Source organism: Lactuca serriola, chromosome 4, assembly GCF_051521515.1.
Source record: "Lactuca serriola cultivar US96UC23 chromosome 4, Lser_US96UC23_V15, whole genome shotgun sequence".
Classification (NCBI taxonomy): domain Eukaryota; kingdom Viridiplantae; phylum Streptophyta; class Magnoliopsida; order Asterales; family Asteraceae; genus Lactuca; species Lactuca serriola.
In genome coordinates, this window is record NC_136411.1 from 39107834 (window position 1) to 39123455 (window position 15622).

The 15622-nt window shown below is 35.3% G+C and overlaps 3 protein-coding genes across 3 annotated transcripts; all 3 read left to right on the forward strand.

Moving 5' to 3' along the window:
- Positions 1-3964: 3964 nt before the first annotated feature.
- LOC145098251 (ATP-dependent DNA helicase RRM3-like) lies at positions 3965-10296 on the forward strand. Its single transcript, XM_079035903.1, has 2 exons — positions 3965-4270; positions 5558-10296. Exon 2 carries the CDS (start codon positions 7525-7527, stop codon positions 10294-10296), a length of 2772 nt encoding a protein of 923 aa, XP_078892029.1. The 5' UTR covers positions 3965-4270; positions 5558-7524.
- On the forward strand, positions 5824-7430 carry LOC145098250 (uncharacterized). The gene is made up of 3 exons (XM_079035902.1): positions 5824-6222; positions 6295-7255; positions 7354-7430. The coding sequence occupies exons 1-3, from the start codon at positions 5824-5826 to the stop codon at positions 7428-7430; spliced, it is 1437 nt and encodes a 478-aa protein (XP_078892028.1).
- Positions 10297-11066: 770 nt separating the features above from the next.
- On the forward strand, positions 11067-12624 carry LOC145098252 (uncharacterized). The gene is made up of 6 exons (XM_079035904.1): positions 11067-11086; positions 11175-11300; positions 11537-11627; positions 11711-11865; positions 11940-12334; positions 12401-12624. The coding sequence occupies exons 1-6, from the start codon at positions 11067-11069 to the stop codon at positions 12607-12609; spliced, it is 996 nt and encodes a 331-aa protein (XP_078892030.1). The 3' UTR covers positions 12610-12624.
- Positions 12625-15622: the final 2998 nt, after the last annotated feature.

Sequence of the window (15622 nt, forward strand, 5' to 3'; positions counted from 1 at the left end):
GCGGAATAGAGTTAGACCTGACCTTCTTAAATTATTTAGTCCTTGCAGTATGTAACTTAACATATCCGTCTACTAGTTAGTGAAAGACAACTAGAACTCCTAAGAGCACAAATCAAGCAGCATTCGGGCATTGAGTACACATAATCAAGCATATACTACTCTGGCTATCATACTGACTAATCTGTACTAGCATGTGGTTCTCAATAAGTTGGTACACATATAACAGACACATAAGGCATCCTTCCTAGATCCTTAGCCCTAAACTAGCATGCAGTTCTCATAAAGCTGATACACATACAATAGGCACATAAGGCATCCTTCCTAGATCCTAAGTCCTAATATAGCATGCAGTTCTCATAAAGTTGATACTCATATCATAACATAAACTTGTATGGGTAATTTGGGAGTACTTACTTGAGCTCGGCTGATTGCATGCACCACACCCTTTCTCTCTTTTCAAAGTTCTTTTCTTTCTAAAAATTCTTTTTTCTTTTCTAAACCTCTTTTCTTTTTAAGTTTCTGTTTGCTTTTCTAAAACTCTTTTCTTTTGAAACTTTATACCACTTCCTTAGTTTGAGTTCAGACACACTCGGGAGTGCGCCCGAATCCCTCAAACCAAGGCTCTGATACCAACTTGCAAGGTTATAGAACTCGCTACTCGGTACCTGCTCGGCCAATTGGGGAGTAGCGAGTACTCGGGAGTACTCGGGGAGTACTCGGATTCGGTAATTCATGTAGAAATATTTTTTTGGAAAATTATATATGTCAAAATCATAAGTTAAAATCATAATTTGATTGAAATATATAACCAAAATTAGATACATGTGATTACATAAAAACTGAAATACACATAATTGTCTCACTACGTGGATAATTACTGAAAATTAAGATATATATGTAGTAATAATCACATGTTTGTGTTAAATAATAAATCATTAAGTGCATTATACATATTAATCTTGAAATTCTTGATTTTTTTCTCTTTTTATGACAATGTTGACCCTTTGACCGAGTTTGACTGATTTTGACCGACTTGGCCGAGTTTGACCGAGTAGGCCCGAGTAAGACCGAGTAGGCCCGAGTTTGACTGAGTTTGTCCGATTTTTGACCGATTTTGACCGTTTTGACTAAATCCGAGTTTTTTGGCCGAGTTGACATTACTCGCCTCAGTGCAGGGCCGATTCCGAGTAATCGGCCGAGTAAGCTGAGTTTTGCAACACTACCAACTTGTAACATGCCAAAAATACAGTCTGAAAATTTCGTTTTAAATTAGTAATAAAACCATACTCATCATACGTCATTGAAAAATCACAACAATGTATCTCGGAATAATATAACAACTGTCATGTATATGAGAGTATAAACATCCCAGGCTGAACAAATGGTGTGTGCACTGCAATCTTTCCGAGCTCCTCTTTTGAAAGCTGAGTACCTGAAACCAAAACTGAAAACTGTAAGCATGAATCTTAGTGAGCTCCCCCAAACTACCACATACCGTACCATAACATATAAAGCAACTACTGGGCCTTGCCCACTGCATCGGACCGAGGTCCGGAAACTGCATCGGACCGGAGTCCGGAACTAACTAGGACCTTGCCCTCTGCATCAGACCGAAGTCCGGAAACTGCATCGGACTGAACTCCGGAACTAACCAGGGCCTTGCCCTCTGCATCGGACCAAAGTCCGGAAACTGCATCAGACCGAAGTCTGAAACTAACTAAGGCCTTGCCCTCTGCATCGGACCGAAGTTTGGAACTGACTGAACATAGCATATCATAATCATAACTACTAGCATAAACACATATACTGCAAACTGCATCGGATCGAAGTCCGAAACACATAACACCAATACATGCTTGTGTCACGAAGACATCAAGCACACTGAACTACTGCATCAGACCAAAATCCGGAACTACTGCTAACTAAATGGGCCGGAATTGTGGCCGTAGACCCCTTCCTACTGGAAGGAAAACTCACCTCACACTGCTGAAGTCCTGTAATCTGGGGCATTGCTCTATCACAATTTGCTAATGCTTCTCGGCATGCAATTGGCATATGACATCTCTTGAAAATATAATTAAGACACAAACCGAGGATAACTTAGAGTTACACTTACTCAAACCCTTGAAACGAAAGGCTCCCTTGTGCAGTTTCCCGCAAGTGCCGCACCGAATCTGACCCCGCTGGCCTCTCAGAAGCTGATCTGAAATCTACGGTCTCCTCCCGAGACCCTTCACTATAAGCAACTAATCTGGTTCCCTAGTTCTAACGTCCCATTTTTTGGTATGTAATTTAAATAAGTATTTTCAATTCTTAAGGGGTACTCAACGAGTCTGTAGTCGACTCGTCGAGTAGAGACGGGTTGATCACACAAATTGAGTTGGCTACTCGACGAGTCCATATGCTGGGACTCAGCGAGCCCGCCTGTCTGGATGAAGCCCTAATTTTAAGGGTCTGCACCATATTTAAATACATTTATGCGCCCCAACCTCGCCTCCATCACCCTTAGAACATTTCTTATCAAGCCCTAGCCTCCTTAAAGAGTGTGTGAGTGATTGTTGCCTTGTGAAGGAACTTTTGGTGCATTTTGGATCAAGTAGAAGATGGAGAAGGTTGAAGAGTTCAAGGTAGAGGAAGTAGATTCAGAACACACTCCATTGTGGTCATCTTTTCTGCTAATAAAGTCTCCATCTTGCTTATTGATCTAATAGATCTGGTTTGTCCCCAAATTGTTGATATTAAGCTCAAAAACCCTAAATCCTTTGTAATAAAGCCTTATGATCGAGTTATACTTCAGATCTAGCCTCTCTTGAACTCTAGGAGCTCATTATAGCCACCTTTATGTAATCTTGGCCTTGTTCCAAACCCTAAGTGCTTAGTATTTGATGATTTTGGGTATTTTAGCCTCATACCCTTGTGCATGCACGTAAAGTTGGAAACTTTATGTGTAAAAACAGTCCTAGAAGCTCAGATCTATGTTTTGGAAGCACTGAAATCGATTAGAATTGATTGTATAGTAATAGCATGCTTAGGAATCGACTGTTGGATAATTATGGGACCACTTCATAAATATGTACGATATATCATTAAATCCAATTATTATGGTAAAAATATAAATTGTTGATGGACCGATTTATACAATATTTACTTACCATGTGGGTTGAGTTCCCGGTTAGACTCAAGATCTCCTAAATCCCTAATATCTCTCATATTCGGTTATATCTCCATCTATATAAATATGTGATGAGAAGCAGATTTACAATACACGAAAATACATACACATGTAAATTTGTTTAGGGTTTGCTGTGTGATTTAGAGAGGGTTCTTGAGATCAACTGGAAAACCTAACCCTAGTTCTTCAGATCCGAAGATCATAATGAATCAGGTATGTAATCGTTATTCAATGTTCAAGTTTTCTTTTAATCAGATTCGAGATTAAAGATCCAAATTTTATGCCTTCGCATTTATGTTTTGGTTATCAAAATAACCAACAATTGGTATCAAAGCCGTACTCGAATCTATTACTAGAATATATTTTAATTGTTTAAGATCTATACAATTTGGGGCTGGTTTTGGATCTAAACCTAAAAATTATAAAACATACATGTATATGTGTGTTTAGTTTTCTTGTTCTTGTCCGCGTTATTTTGCTTGAATGTGTATGTATAAAGTTGGATATATGTAAACGTCCGCTATATTGTTTGCTTTAAACATAAGGAATTTCGATTATATATTTATGTGATTCAAGATTCCAATTATATACTATATTAAAAGCCGTGGCTTCTGGCCTCTGCTATCTAAATAGATTAAATCCGAACCATCTGCTATCTAAATAGATTAAATCCGAACCACCCATCAATGCTTTTGAATCTGACTACCAACTGAATCCGACCCATCCAATCCGACCCACTCATTGATCCCCTTCTCCTGTAACCAACCAAATTCCGGTTTCTTCCCCAAAAAATTACGACCAGCAATCCAGAAAGAACCACCCATCAATGCTTTCGAATCCAACTACCGACTAAATCCGACCCACCCATTGATTCCCTTTTCCTGTAACCAACCAAATTCCGGTTTCTTCCCCAAAAAATTACGACCAGCAATCCAGAAATGGCCAAATCTACCCTCCATCTCATTGTATCATTGATTCTCATTCTCTTCTTATCTGTAAACCCTACGTTCTCATCGTATCCTTGATTCTCTTCGTCTTGCTATCTGTAACCCCTTCGTTGAAGATCGCATTTACGGACTCTGTATCTAAATACAACCGGTAAGGATGTTCCTATATCTACTGTATTTCGTCATTCCATCTCAGATTTATATTGCACTTTTTTTAATCTTTATTTCCTTCTACTAGATCCTCGAATGCATTGTTTGAATAGAAAAATAAGATTGTTCAGTGTGATTTCCCAAATAGATTATATGCATTTTTTTTTATCTTCATCTTCTTTCTTCTGGATATTATGCATCCTTTTGATCTTCATTTGCCTTTATCATGCATTTTTTGTCTTCATCTTCTTTTTTCTAAATATTAAACATCTTTTTGTTCTTCATTGCCCGCTGTTTTCCTCAACCAGTAAAAGGAATAATCAGAATTTCTTCTTTAACAACTCCCATAAGATATCAAAGTCTTCCACTATATATGAACAATTAGCAATTACAACTTCGTAATACCAGCCGATGAAATGGTTTAATTTCAGATTAAAGTAAACATCAATTACTAACCTAAACAGCAAAAACAAATTATGGGTTCTACTGAACTACAATTCCAACCTTTTGCAATGGTATAATGGAATCAGAGAATAAATAGAATGGTCCACGTCATTGGAATTAACAATTCCATCCTTCACTGATTGCATTATAATAAACACTAATATCACAACATGTAATAGGTTAAGGACCCAATAAGTAATCAAAAAAGGCAAAAGCAACAATTCTGCATGATGCCACTGTATAATCCTCTCCACATACCACCATTTAAGATGCACATACAACTCCTCACTAATAATACCCGCCAACAAATTGTTCTTATGTTGGACCCTACCACCATAAGCAAACTAAGAAGATTGGTCGTTCAATTGAAGGGTAGAATGGGAACCACAACCGAGTCTTATGCCGACCAGACCCAGGCCTTACCTGAAAGAATTTTTGAAATCGTTTGGTTTGACTGGTCAAACTTTATTTGGTCAAAATCATGAGTGAATAGTCAATTCCCTAGAGAGAATTTTGATGTTACTCATAATAGAATTTATGAAATTTATGAAGAGTTTTGATTGAAACTTCAGTCTATATAAAATCAAAATATTACAAATCGTTTACAAAATGGAAAGATAATGGAATCACAAGTGATGAGATTTCCACTGATGTTCAAATTTCAACCTTTTGCATGTTACTGAATAACACTTTATATTAAGGGCTTTTTGCAAAGACCTAATTTTGTTGTTTGAGATTTTTGGTGATGAGATATTAAAATTAATTGAATATCTTTTTTTAGCTTGCATATATTGTCAAGAAGTAGGATCTGGTTTTTTTTAATTTATTTATAACAATCCAATAGAAATTTGATTGCAAATGAGCTTCATAACTAAGGATTGAATCATCTTCCTGGATTATTCAACAAAAGAGTGAAGGCATTTAGCGTTGACTAAGGTAAGTTTTTACCCTTTTCCTTTTGGGTGTTTTTCCCTGTTTTTGTATACAATAATTTATGTTGTGTGCATTTTGAATTATTCTACTTATTGTTGTTTCCTTAAGATAGTTTTTTTTTTCTTTCTATCACTGTTTGTTATGTCTCCTTCTGCATGAGTGTTGCCTTTTACGTTAATGTCTTCTAACAAACGGAAAAGAAGTTCTACCTCTGTTGCGTCGACATCAAGCCGCTCAAGGAGGATTTCTTTTCCCATTGATGTTGATGTACTACCTGTTTATTATGATTGTGGTGATTGCTCTTGTGTATGCGAATTCTGTGGTGCTTTATTTTGGTTTACCGAAAGAGTTCTTCAATATTCTCGAGTTAATCACCCACGTTATACTCATTGTTGTCGATCGGGTGATGTTGTTCTTCCAAATCCTATTACTCCGCCAAATGTGTTGTCTCGGTTTTTTGAAGATGATAGTTTTATGCGCAATGTCAGAGCATATAATTCCATGTTTTCTATGACGTCTTTTGGTGAAAAGGTGGATGAAGAAATTAATAAAAGTCATGCTCCATACGTCTTCAAGGTATCTGGTTAGATTTCCCATTGGATTGGGTCTCTTTGTCCACAAGATGGTGGCCCCCCACGTTTTTTACAGTTATATATGTGTGATACTGAGAATGAGGTTGTTAATCGAATTCGTGCTTTTCGTGAAGACAACAACGTGGTTTTATCTGCGGATATTGTTGCTTGTCTAAGTGACATGTTAACTGCAAACAACGAATATGTGCGTACTTTTAAGACAGCAAAAGAAATTTCGCAGTCTATGAGTTTGGATTCGTATGCAGTTCGTCTATTTAACACTGTTCCTGATAGGAGATATGGTCCCCCGGCTGCCGGTACTTTGGGTTGCATCATTTGTGGAGATGATGTTGGTAGCGCCTCCTATGATGTGGTCATATACTCAAAGACAGGTTTACCTCAACGTATAAGTAAATTACATCCAAGTTACATGCCTTTGATGTATCCCTTATTATTTCCGTACGGTGAAGCAGGTTGGTCTCCGCAATTACAGATACACAGTCAATCTTTTGGTCGGGATAAGAACCTGACAAATAATATGTTCTACAGCTATCAGATTCATGATCGTTTAGGTGTTTACTCGCTTTTATTATGTAGTCGGCACCTATTTCAGCAGTATTTAGTTGATGCTTATACATGTATTGAACAGTCAAGGCTAGATTACATTGAACATCATCAACAACAACTTCGTTCTGAGTATGTTACTAGCATTTATGATGCTTTGTCTAGAGGTGATACTGATACACAGGTCATAGGAAGGCGTGTGTTTCTCCCCGCATCATTCGTAGGAGGACCTAGATACATGTATAAGCATTATCAGGATGCGTTGGCGATATGTAGGGTTCATGGAAAACCGCAATACTTCATTACTTTTACCTATAATGTAAAGTGGCCTGAATATAGGCGATATACAAGTACTATTGATCAAGGTAATATTCAAGATAGACCTGACATTATTGCTCGAGTTTTCCGAATTAAAGTTGATGCTTTAGTTGACTTCCTCAAGGAAGATAAAACTTTCGGTGATGTTGATGCGCGTAAGTTGTTCATCTTTACTGGCATTTTTATATAATTTGCTCTTGAATAATGTCATTGTTTAATATATATTTTCCAAATTATTACTATTTGTTTCCAGATCTTTACACTATAGAATTTCAGAAGCGGGGTCCTTCCCCATTGTCATTTGCTTCTTTGGGTTGCATCGCCGTTTAAAATATATGAACCCGCGGATGTTGACAAATATATTACAGCGGAATTGCCCGATCCTACAATCGAGGTTGTATTATATCGGACAGTAACCACCTGCATGTTACATGGTCCTTGTGGTCTGTTAAATATGGGTGCTCCATGTATGCGAGATAATAAGTGTAGTAAGCGTTTTCCAAAAGCCTTCACGTCGTCTACAACATTTGATGATAACGGATATGTTCATTATAGGCGACGTGTTGGGGTATGTCATGTACTCCAAAATGGCATAAAAGTTGATAATGGATACGTGGTACCCTACAATAAGCGATTATGCACCCGTTTTGATGCACATATAAACGTTGAACATTGTGGTTGGAATATGATGATAAAGTATCTATTCAAGTATGTTTCAAAGGGTGTTGATCGTGTCCAGTTTGTCCTACAACGATTTGAATCGACTATTGAAATTGCTTCTTCCAACAATTTGCCTTTTGTCAATGAAATTGACACTTTTTTAGACGGTCGTTACATATGTCCTCATGAAGCTGCCTGGAGAATTTTAAACTTCCCAATTCATGAACGTGATCCAACTGTGCAAGTTTTAGCTGTTCATTTGGATGGTATGCAGACAACTATTTTTAATGGGAATACACAACTAAGCTTGGTGGTCAACAATCCTACTTTTGCTATAACAACATTAACAAAATGGATGTACAACAACCGCATAGATATTCGAGGGGTCAATTTAACATATTTAGATTATCCTACCAAATTCCGTTGGAATGCCTCAACTAAAAGATGGAGCCACAGATTTAAAGCAAATAGTACATCAATTGGGAGACTCGCATATGTGCACCCAACAACAGGAGAGTTGTTTTACCTTAGGATTCTATTATGTCACCAGAAAGGGTGCATATCATATGATGATATTCGTACTGTACACGGAATTACACAGTCTACTTTTCGTGCGGCTTGTGAGGCTTTGGGTTTAACCGGTGATGATTGGGAATGGTTAGTAGCTTTTACTGAGGCATCTTCTTGGGCTACCGCAAGTGAACTGTGGTCTCTTTTTTGTCATTTGCTTCTATTTTGTGATGTAGGTAGTCCATTTCTCTTATGGAAATCTGCAAAATCCAAAATGGGGGATGAAATTCATCGTGAATTAACTTTAGAGTCTCCTACTCCCGAGTTAAATTTACACGATGACATTGTAGAACAACAAATACTTCTGGAAATTCAGAAATTGTTACTTGCGTCTACACCATCTAGATCCCTTGCAGATTTTGGCTTACCTCTACCTTCACAGTCGCTCCTTGCTGTACTTAGAAATCGACTCCTCCTTGAAGAAACAAACTATGACAAAGAATCACTAGCTTCTCAGCATGCATCTATGGTTTTACAACTAAATCCAGATCAAATTAGAATATATGAGGATATTGTAAATGCTGAACAAAACCAAAAACAACTACTTTTGTTTGTATATGGACACAGTGGCACCGGGAAAACATATCTATGGACTACCATACTGTCATACTTCAGATCTATAGGAAAAATAGTGCTAGCTGTCGCAGCCTCAGGTATCGCATCCCTACTGCTACCTTCAGGACGCACTGCACATTCTAGATTCATAATTCCAGCAGAACTTACAGATAGATCATGTTGCAATATTAAAAAGAATACCCAACTTGCGGAGCTGTTGAAAAAGACTTCAATGATTATATGGGATAAAGCTCCAATGAGTGATCGACGATGCTTTGAATCTTTGGATCGATCGTTGAAAGATGTACTCGAAAATAACAAATTTCATTTTGGTGGAATGTCAATGTTGTTAGGCGGTGATTTCCGTCAAACACTTCCCGTTCAACCAAAAAGCACAAATTCACAAATTATAGCCCTAACTTTACCTAACTCATATTTATGGCCTCATTTTACCATTTACAAGTTACACTACAATATGCGTCTATCTAATGCATATAATACAACTATTTCTTCTTATTCCTTATCTGAAATTGCTTCTTGGCTCCTTGATATTGGAAATGGAAATATTGGCGTTCCAGATGCAACCGATCTAGAAAACACAAAAGTTATAGATATACCTCCCAAATTTATCATTGACACAACGAAAGGAATTCAATCACTTATAGATTTTGTATATGGAAGTGAAATATTGGCAAACCCATCACCTGAAAATTTATCAGATAAAGCCATTATTTGTCCGGAAAATGAAACCGCAGATAAGGTGAATGCTTTCATCTCACTGAAGAATACATGTCATCAAATTGTGTATAACAGTTGTGATTCAGTCATCTCACATACACAAGACACAATCGAATTAGACACGTTATATCCACAAGAATATCTTAATAAATTAGAATTTTCGGGGGTTCCAACACATGAATTGCTTTTGAAAATTAATACTCCCATCATGCTTTTAAGGAACATCAACCAAAAAGAAGGTTTATGTAATGGGACAAGACTAATTGTCTCCCAATTATTGCCATCCGTTATCGAGGCCTTTATTATAACAGGAACTTCTGTAGGAAAGCGGGTGTATATTCCAAGAATCAAATTTGTACACAGCACTTCCGATTTGCCTTTCATTTTCACCCGAAAACAATTTCCAGTCAAAGTATGTTATGCAATGACCATTAACAAAAGCCAGGGACAATCTCTGAAGAAAGTTGGGTTATATTTACCACAATCTGTTTTCACGCATGGGCAACTATATGTAGCCTTGTCAAGAGCTACCTCACCACAGTCAATTAAAATTCTCTTGGATCCTGAATGTGATATACCGGCAAATACCACAAGAAATGTCGTCTTTAAAGATTTGCTAACAAAAATTGATATGCACGAGGTTTGCATATCATCCATGATTTTAAAATCTTAAATTGTACTAAATTGAATTACATACATGTCACATATATCTATACTACATCTCTAAATTAACAATATGGTAGAGTATACTAACTATATTTCATGTTTACACAGTCACAAAATCATGTCACTCGAAATGGATAGAATTTCAAACCTACGCACCAGATGCTTGGGAAAAATGATACAGGTGCGCGTGCTGCAGAAATGGAAGCCTAACTTCAGAAAAAACGAAACATGGTTCATCATCATAGATAAAAATGTAAGTAATACTGAAAGTCAATATATTCTTTTACACTATATTACTTTGAAAAAAATAAGCTATAATCTTATGCATACATTAGGGGGATGCAATTCAAGTACTTGGACAAAGAGCCGATCAATCATATGTTGAGTCTTCACTACTTGTCTCCCAATGTTACCAAATTAAAGACTATACATGCACTAACGTTGATCGATATCAAAAATTCATTTCCAACCCATTCCAAATAAATGTTGGCACTGCATCAACGATTGAGGAAATACCAGATGATGGTAGCATTCCGAAAACAAACTTCCACTTCTGTTCAAGATCACACCTAAATACTATTGCCGACAAAAATATCGAGTATCCAGATATAAAATCCTACATTATATATTCATATAAATATTTATAGATACCTTTATATTGCCATCTATTGACCTAATTAACATTAAGATTTTAATGAGTATTACTACACATATTTTATTGGTGCTTTCATTAATATAAAAGACTGTAACAAAAAAGATGGAGAACCTTTCGTAAGTATGACATTAACAGATGAAAAGTAAGTTATAAATACTAGATATATTACATATATCACACTAGCTAATTATGCACTTATATGTTCATTAATATTGATAATAGTGCTGAAGACATGCCAATAATTCTGTGGAAGGAGTGCATAGAATCTGCAGACAAGTTCAACCGAAAAGAACTGACATCACACTCCAATCCAGTAGTCGTTGCCCTTACCAATATGAAAGCCACATTGTACACAGGTCAGTTCTAGATTTTACCTACCTGCACTATAATTTTTACGGTTTCCTATTTCCAACTCATAATTATCTATTCCACAGCAAGTTTGAAACTAACATCTACTAGCGCAACACATATGTATTAAACCCCGAGATAGCAGAAACACGATCTCTAATCCACAGGTCATATCCGTTCATAACAACACAAATAATATATATGTAGAACCATATACAACCACTAACTCAATAAATAAAAGCAGATTCCAAGGACAACTACCTGCAACATCCACCCCATCTGCTATACCAACAACTTTACAACAATTCAACAGTCTGGAACACTCTCATACTGTGGTAAGCTACATGACTTTAACATTTCCTAATATTACTAATTGCTACAAACAACATATGCTAACAAAAAATGAATACATACGTAGGGAAAAACATATGTTGTAAAAGCAACAATTTCTGACTTCACTTTTAGAGATACCTGGTATTATGTCCGGTGTCCCAAATGTGCACGGTCAATATTCAAGAAAGGTGACGAGTGGTTCTGTACAACTCACGGAACAGCCAATCAACCAAATTTCCAGTATACACCTACATTAACTTACATTTTCTTTATTATTATTAAAAACAACAATGTAACTATATTTGCACATGCAGCTACAAAATCGCAGCAGTTATCGCAGATGCAACAAACTCTACAACCATCTTCATGTCTGATGATGCCACACGTAGTCTCACAAATACATCCGTGCAAGAAATGCTTAACAAGCACCCCGATAACACCAAAAAAGTTCTACCCTCAACAATTGAACAACTTAAAGGCTCAACAAGAAATATGTTTATAGAGTGCAACAAATCATCCAGTTCCAACAACGTCCTTCCTACAATCACCAAATTAACTATGTGTGAAATTTTAGAAAACCCAGCCATATCACCACTAACAACAACAGTAACGCCAACAACAACAAAACACATCGGAATCAACAACAAAGACGACACGACGCCTAACAAAACACGCAAAACCGGTAAACGCCTACCACTCGGCCCTACATGTAAGATTTATAAAAACTTCTATATTTATACAAACATTATATGAAAACACTCTCTTTACTGTGCAGTTGATGTTCCAAAAGCCTCGCCTCAGAAACAGAAAAAAAAACAAGGAGCAAGGATAAACATAATCTCAAATGCAACCCTCAAACACCTAAGCACAACCCACTACACTGTTAATATCTTATCTACACATCCAATGACATGTATTTTATCTTTTCAAACATCTATGTATATAAACGAAACAAACAATAAGGATGGTGTTAAACTATGTTAAAACAATTGTATCTTATGTATAACTGACAACCATGGTGGTAAACTATGTTAAAACACTCGTATCTTATGTATGTCATTTAATTGGCTTAGCTATAATAACCCTCACGTCCACTTCCACCATATGCTTTTACACACAAGACCCATCACATATAAAAAATATAAATTATCTTTATTACATGCTTAACATCCACTTACCATAAACCAACCAGAATCCTACCTCTACATAATTTATCTCCAATAATATCATCTACCAACACATTTACATCATGAATATAAATAGAACCATTATTCCACAAATCGAAGCAACGCTAAACAAAAGCCAATACACAATGCATCTAAAAAATGATGTAGGCTACTAACATATATACCTTTTACTAACATTACATGGAAAATGGCGCATGAAACTGCAACATAAATATGTCCCGGGGCGGAGCCCGGGTAATACACCTAGTTATGATAAATTTTGGATATAAGCAAACATAAGTTAATCGTTAAAGATATATAAACTTAAGGTGATTTAACTATACATACATGATTTTTCCTTGGGAATGATATCTTGTAAAGCAAAGTCATATAAAACTGTCTCTTCATGTCCTTTCAGTAATGCATAATGTTTAATTTAATCATCTATTATTTTTATTTTTTGTATATATTTTTCGATTTTATTAATTTCATAAGGAGGATTCGGACATTGGACAGTTAGCATTTACTTTCAGATTATTATTAGATATGTTTATTGTGTAAGCCCCATGTTATTATTTATTTATTTATTTTTAGGATTAGTTTTTTTTAGGATAACTAATATCTCTTTACCGGTCAAAATTTAATTACGTCAAAGGCATATCTTCTAAATTTGAAAGTTATCTTATGATATTTTAAGAAATCAATAGTCCATGTATTGATTTATTTGTGCACGTATATATTCTTAATCGAGATAATACAAATTTTGGGTTCTTAATAAAATTATTTGCCTAAAATATTATGGGGTATCTAGTATGGTATTTTAATTTTTTTTCGTTATCAATAAATTAAACTTATGACATGTTTATTTATTTTCAAAATAAATTAATTGACACAATATATCACAAAAGTGATCTCTTTTGTGAAAATTAATTTATAAAGAACTTAAATTTTATGGGAATGTGTTTGTTAATGCGAATATTAATCGACCCAAAGGTAAGTTAATATTTGGTCGAATAAACACAAGTTTGATGATAAATATGCGGCAATTTTTAGGTTGCATGTCATTAATAAGTCAATCCAAAGAGGGGTTTATTAATTGACATGATATATTGTCAATTTTTATTATCAAAATTTATAATTTATGTGTTTATTAATGCGAGTATTAGCCGACCCAAAGGTAGACTTATATTTGGCCGAATAAACATATATGTGGTGATAAACATGTGACGATTTTTTGGTTCTGTGTAATTAATAAGTCAATCCAAAGAGGGGCTTGTTAATTGACATGATTTATTGTTAATGTTTATATCTAAAACAAGGATATCTCTTGCAAGTTAGTATTATTGTCCAAAGACTTGATATTAATGTTGTGTTGGTACCTTGTAACGATGTCATAAATTGAGTTTATTGATTACAGTTTATGGATTAACAAGCATAAAAATAGATTTGCTTATGTTTAAATTATAGTATTATATTTGTTAACATTGATCACATTTATGAGTCATGTACTCAATGCGATTAACTTTAAGGAATGAAATGAGGGCATTATGTTAGTTCTCAATTGTATGGGTATTGACCTTGCATTTTTGGATAGAGCAACATTCTTTGAGGATGTTGAGTTTGGGGGAGAAACAAGGTTAAAACATTGTCTTTAAGGAGGAATCAATCTTGATTCCTATTATTACTTTCGATAGTATGCAAATTATGGAAAAATGATCGACAATGTTATTCAATCTCCTATTTAGAATATACACAAACTCAACAACGTCAACTTTGGATATCCTATGCGTGGTACCACATTTTTCATCAATTTTTTTTTATCTCTTTTGGTTTTGAGGTAAATATAATAGATGATTTTGTGTATCACAAATTAAGTGGGAGTAAATTTATCTTTTTGGTTTTGGGTAGATATCTATGCAACTCAAGTTTGGATCATAAGAAAGCAACCAAATGGATTTGAGATATCTATATATAACAAAAGTTTATATGCTCAACTATAGGAAATTCAGATGTTTTGGAGATCATTTTTATTAAGAATTTGATTTTATTAGATGCCAAAATGGTTACTGATCCATATCAGGATACTTTTACATTTTAGCATGATGAGCCATTTCATGGAATAGACTTAGGTAGCTTCTTCCATAATGGCAGCATAATTTGTAGCATGGAATATGGTTGCGGAAATTTGTCATGAGGCTACACATTATTGGTATTGAAAGACCTCTAAAGTTGTGATAATAAGTCAGCCAGGTTATATTCCAATAACAGAAGTTCTATTAAGTCAAAGCATATTGACATCAAGTTTCATTCTGTTAGTACAATAGTGCAAAATGGAAATATATATAGCACATATGAACAAACTCCATGAAAGCGGATCTGCTCATAAAGGGATTACCTCCCTAGGTCTTTCATGAGCATACTACACACGTTGGTGTCATATTTGGTTTTAGTGGGAGTTTTATGGTGCTTTATGTTTTGTTTAAAACAATTATGTTTTTTTTGTACAGAATTAAGAATTCGGTTAACTCCATTATTAGTTGCACTTATTTGAATTTTGATCTCACTTCAATCTCAAGAGGAACTCGTTGTAAATCTATTTAGATTTTAAAACCACACATCATGTTTAATCTATGTCGTTAGTTATATATGTATATGTGACCATTGATAGGTTTAGTTACGTAAATTGTAACGAAGGCCGCTTTGATCCTATACTATTATGATTAGTGGACGAGATTGTTTAAGGGTATCAATGTTATAATAGCATTAATTAAAGCGCTTATACAGTTATACGTACATTTATATATTCGTGGTCCAGTGGGAGATTGTTGGAT

Coding starts and splice junctions, on each gene's coding strand:
- LOC145098251 (XM_079035903.1), top strand. CDS start 7,525: ATGTTACATGGTCCTTGTGGTCTGTTAAATATGGGTGCTCCATGTATG.
- LOC145098252 (XM_079035904.1), top strand. CDS start 11,067: ATGACATTAACAGATGAAAA. Junction 11,301..11,536: donor GAAAGCCACATTGTACACAG/GTCAGTTCTAGA, acceptor AAATAAAAGCAG/ATTCCAAGGACAACTACCTG. Junction 12,335..12,400: donor CCTACCACTCGGCCCTACAT/GTAAGATTTATA, acceptor TTTACTGTGCAG/TTGATGTTCCAAAAGCCTCG.
- LOC145098250 (XM_079035902.1), top strand. CDS start 5,824: ATGTCTTCTAACAAACGGAAAAGAAGTTCTACCTCTGTTGCGTCGACA. Junction 6,223..6,294: donor ATGCTCCATACGTCTTCAAG/GTATCTGGTTAG, acceptor CGTTTTTTACAG/TTATATATGTGTGATACTGA. Junction 7,256..7,353: donor TTTCGGTGATGTTGATGCGC/GTAAGTTGTTCA, acceptor ATTTGTTTCCAG/ATCTTTACACTATAGAATTT.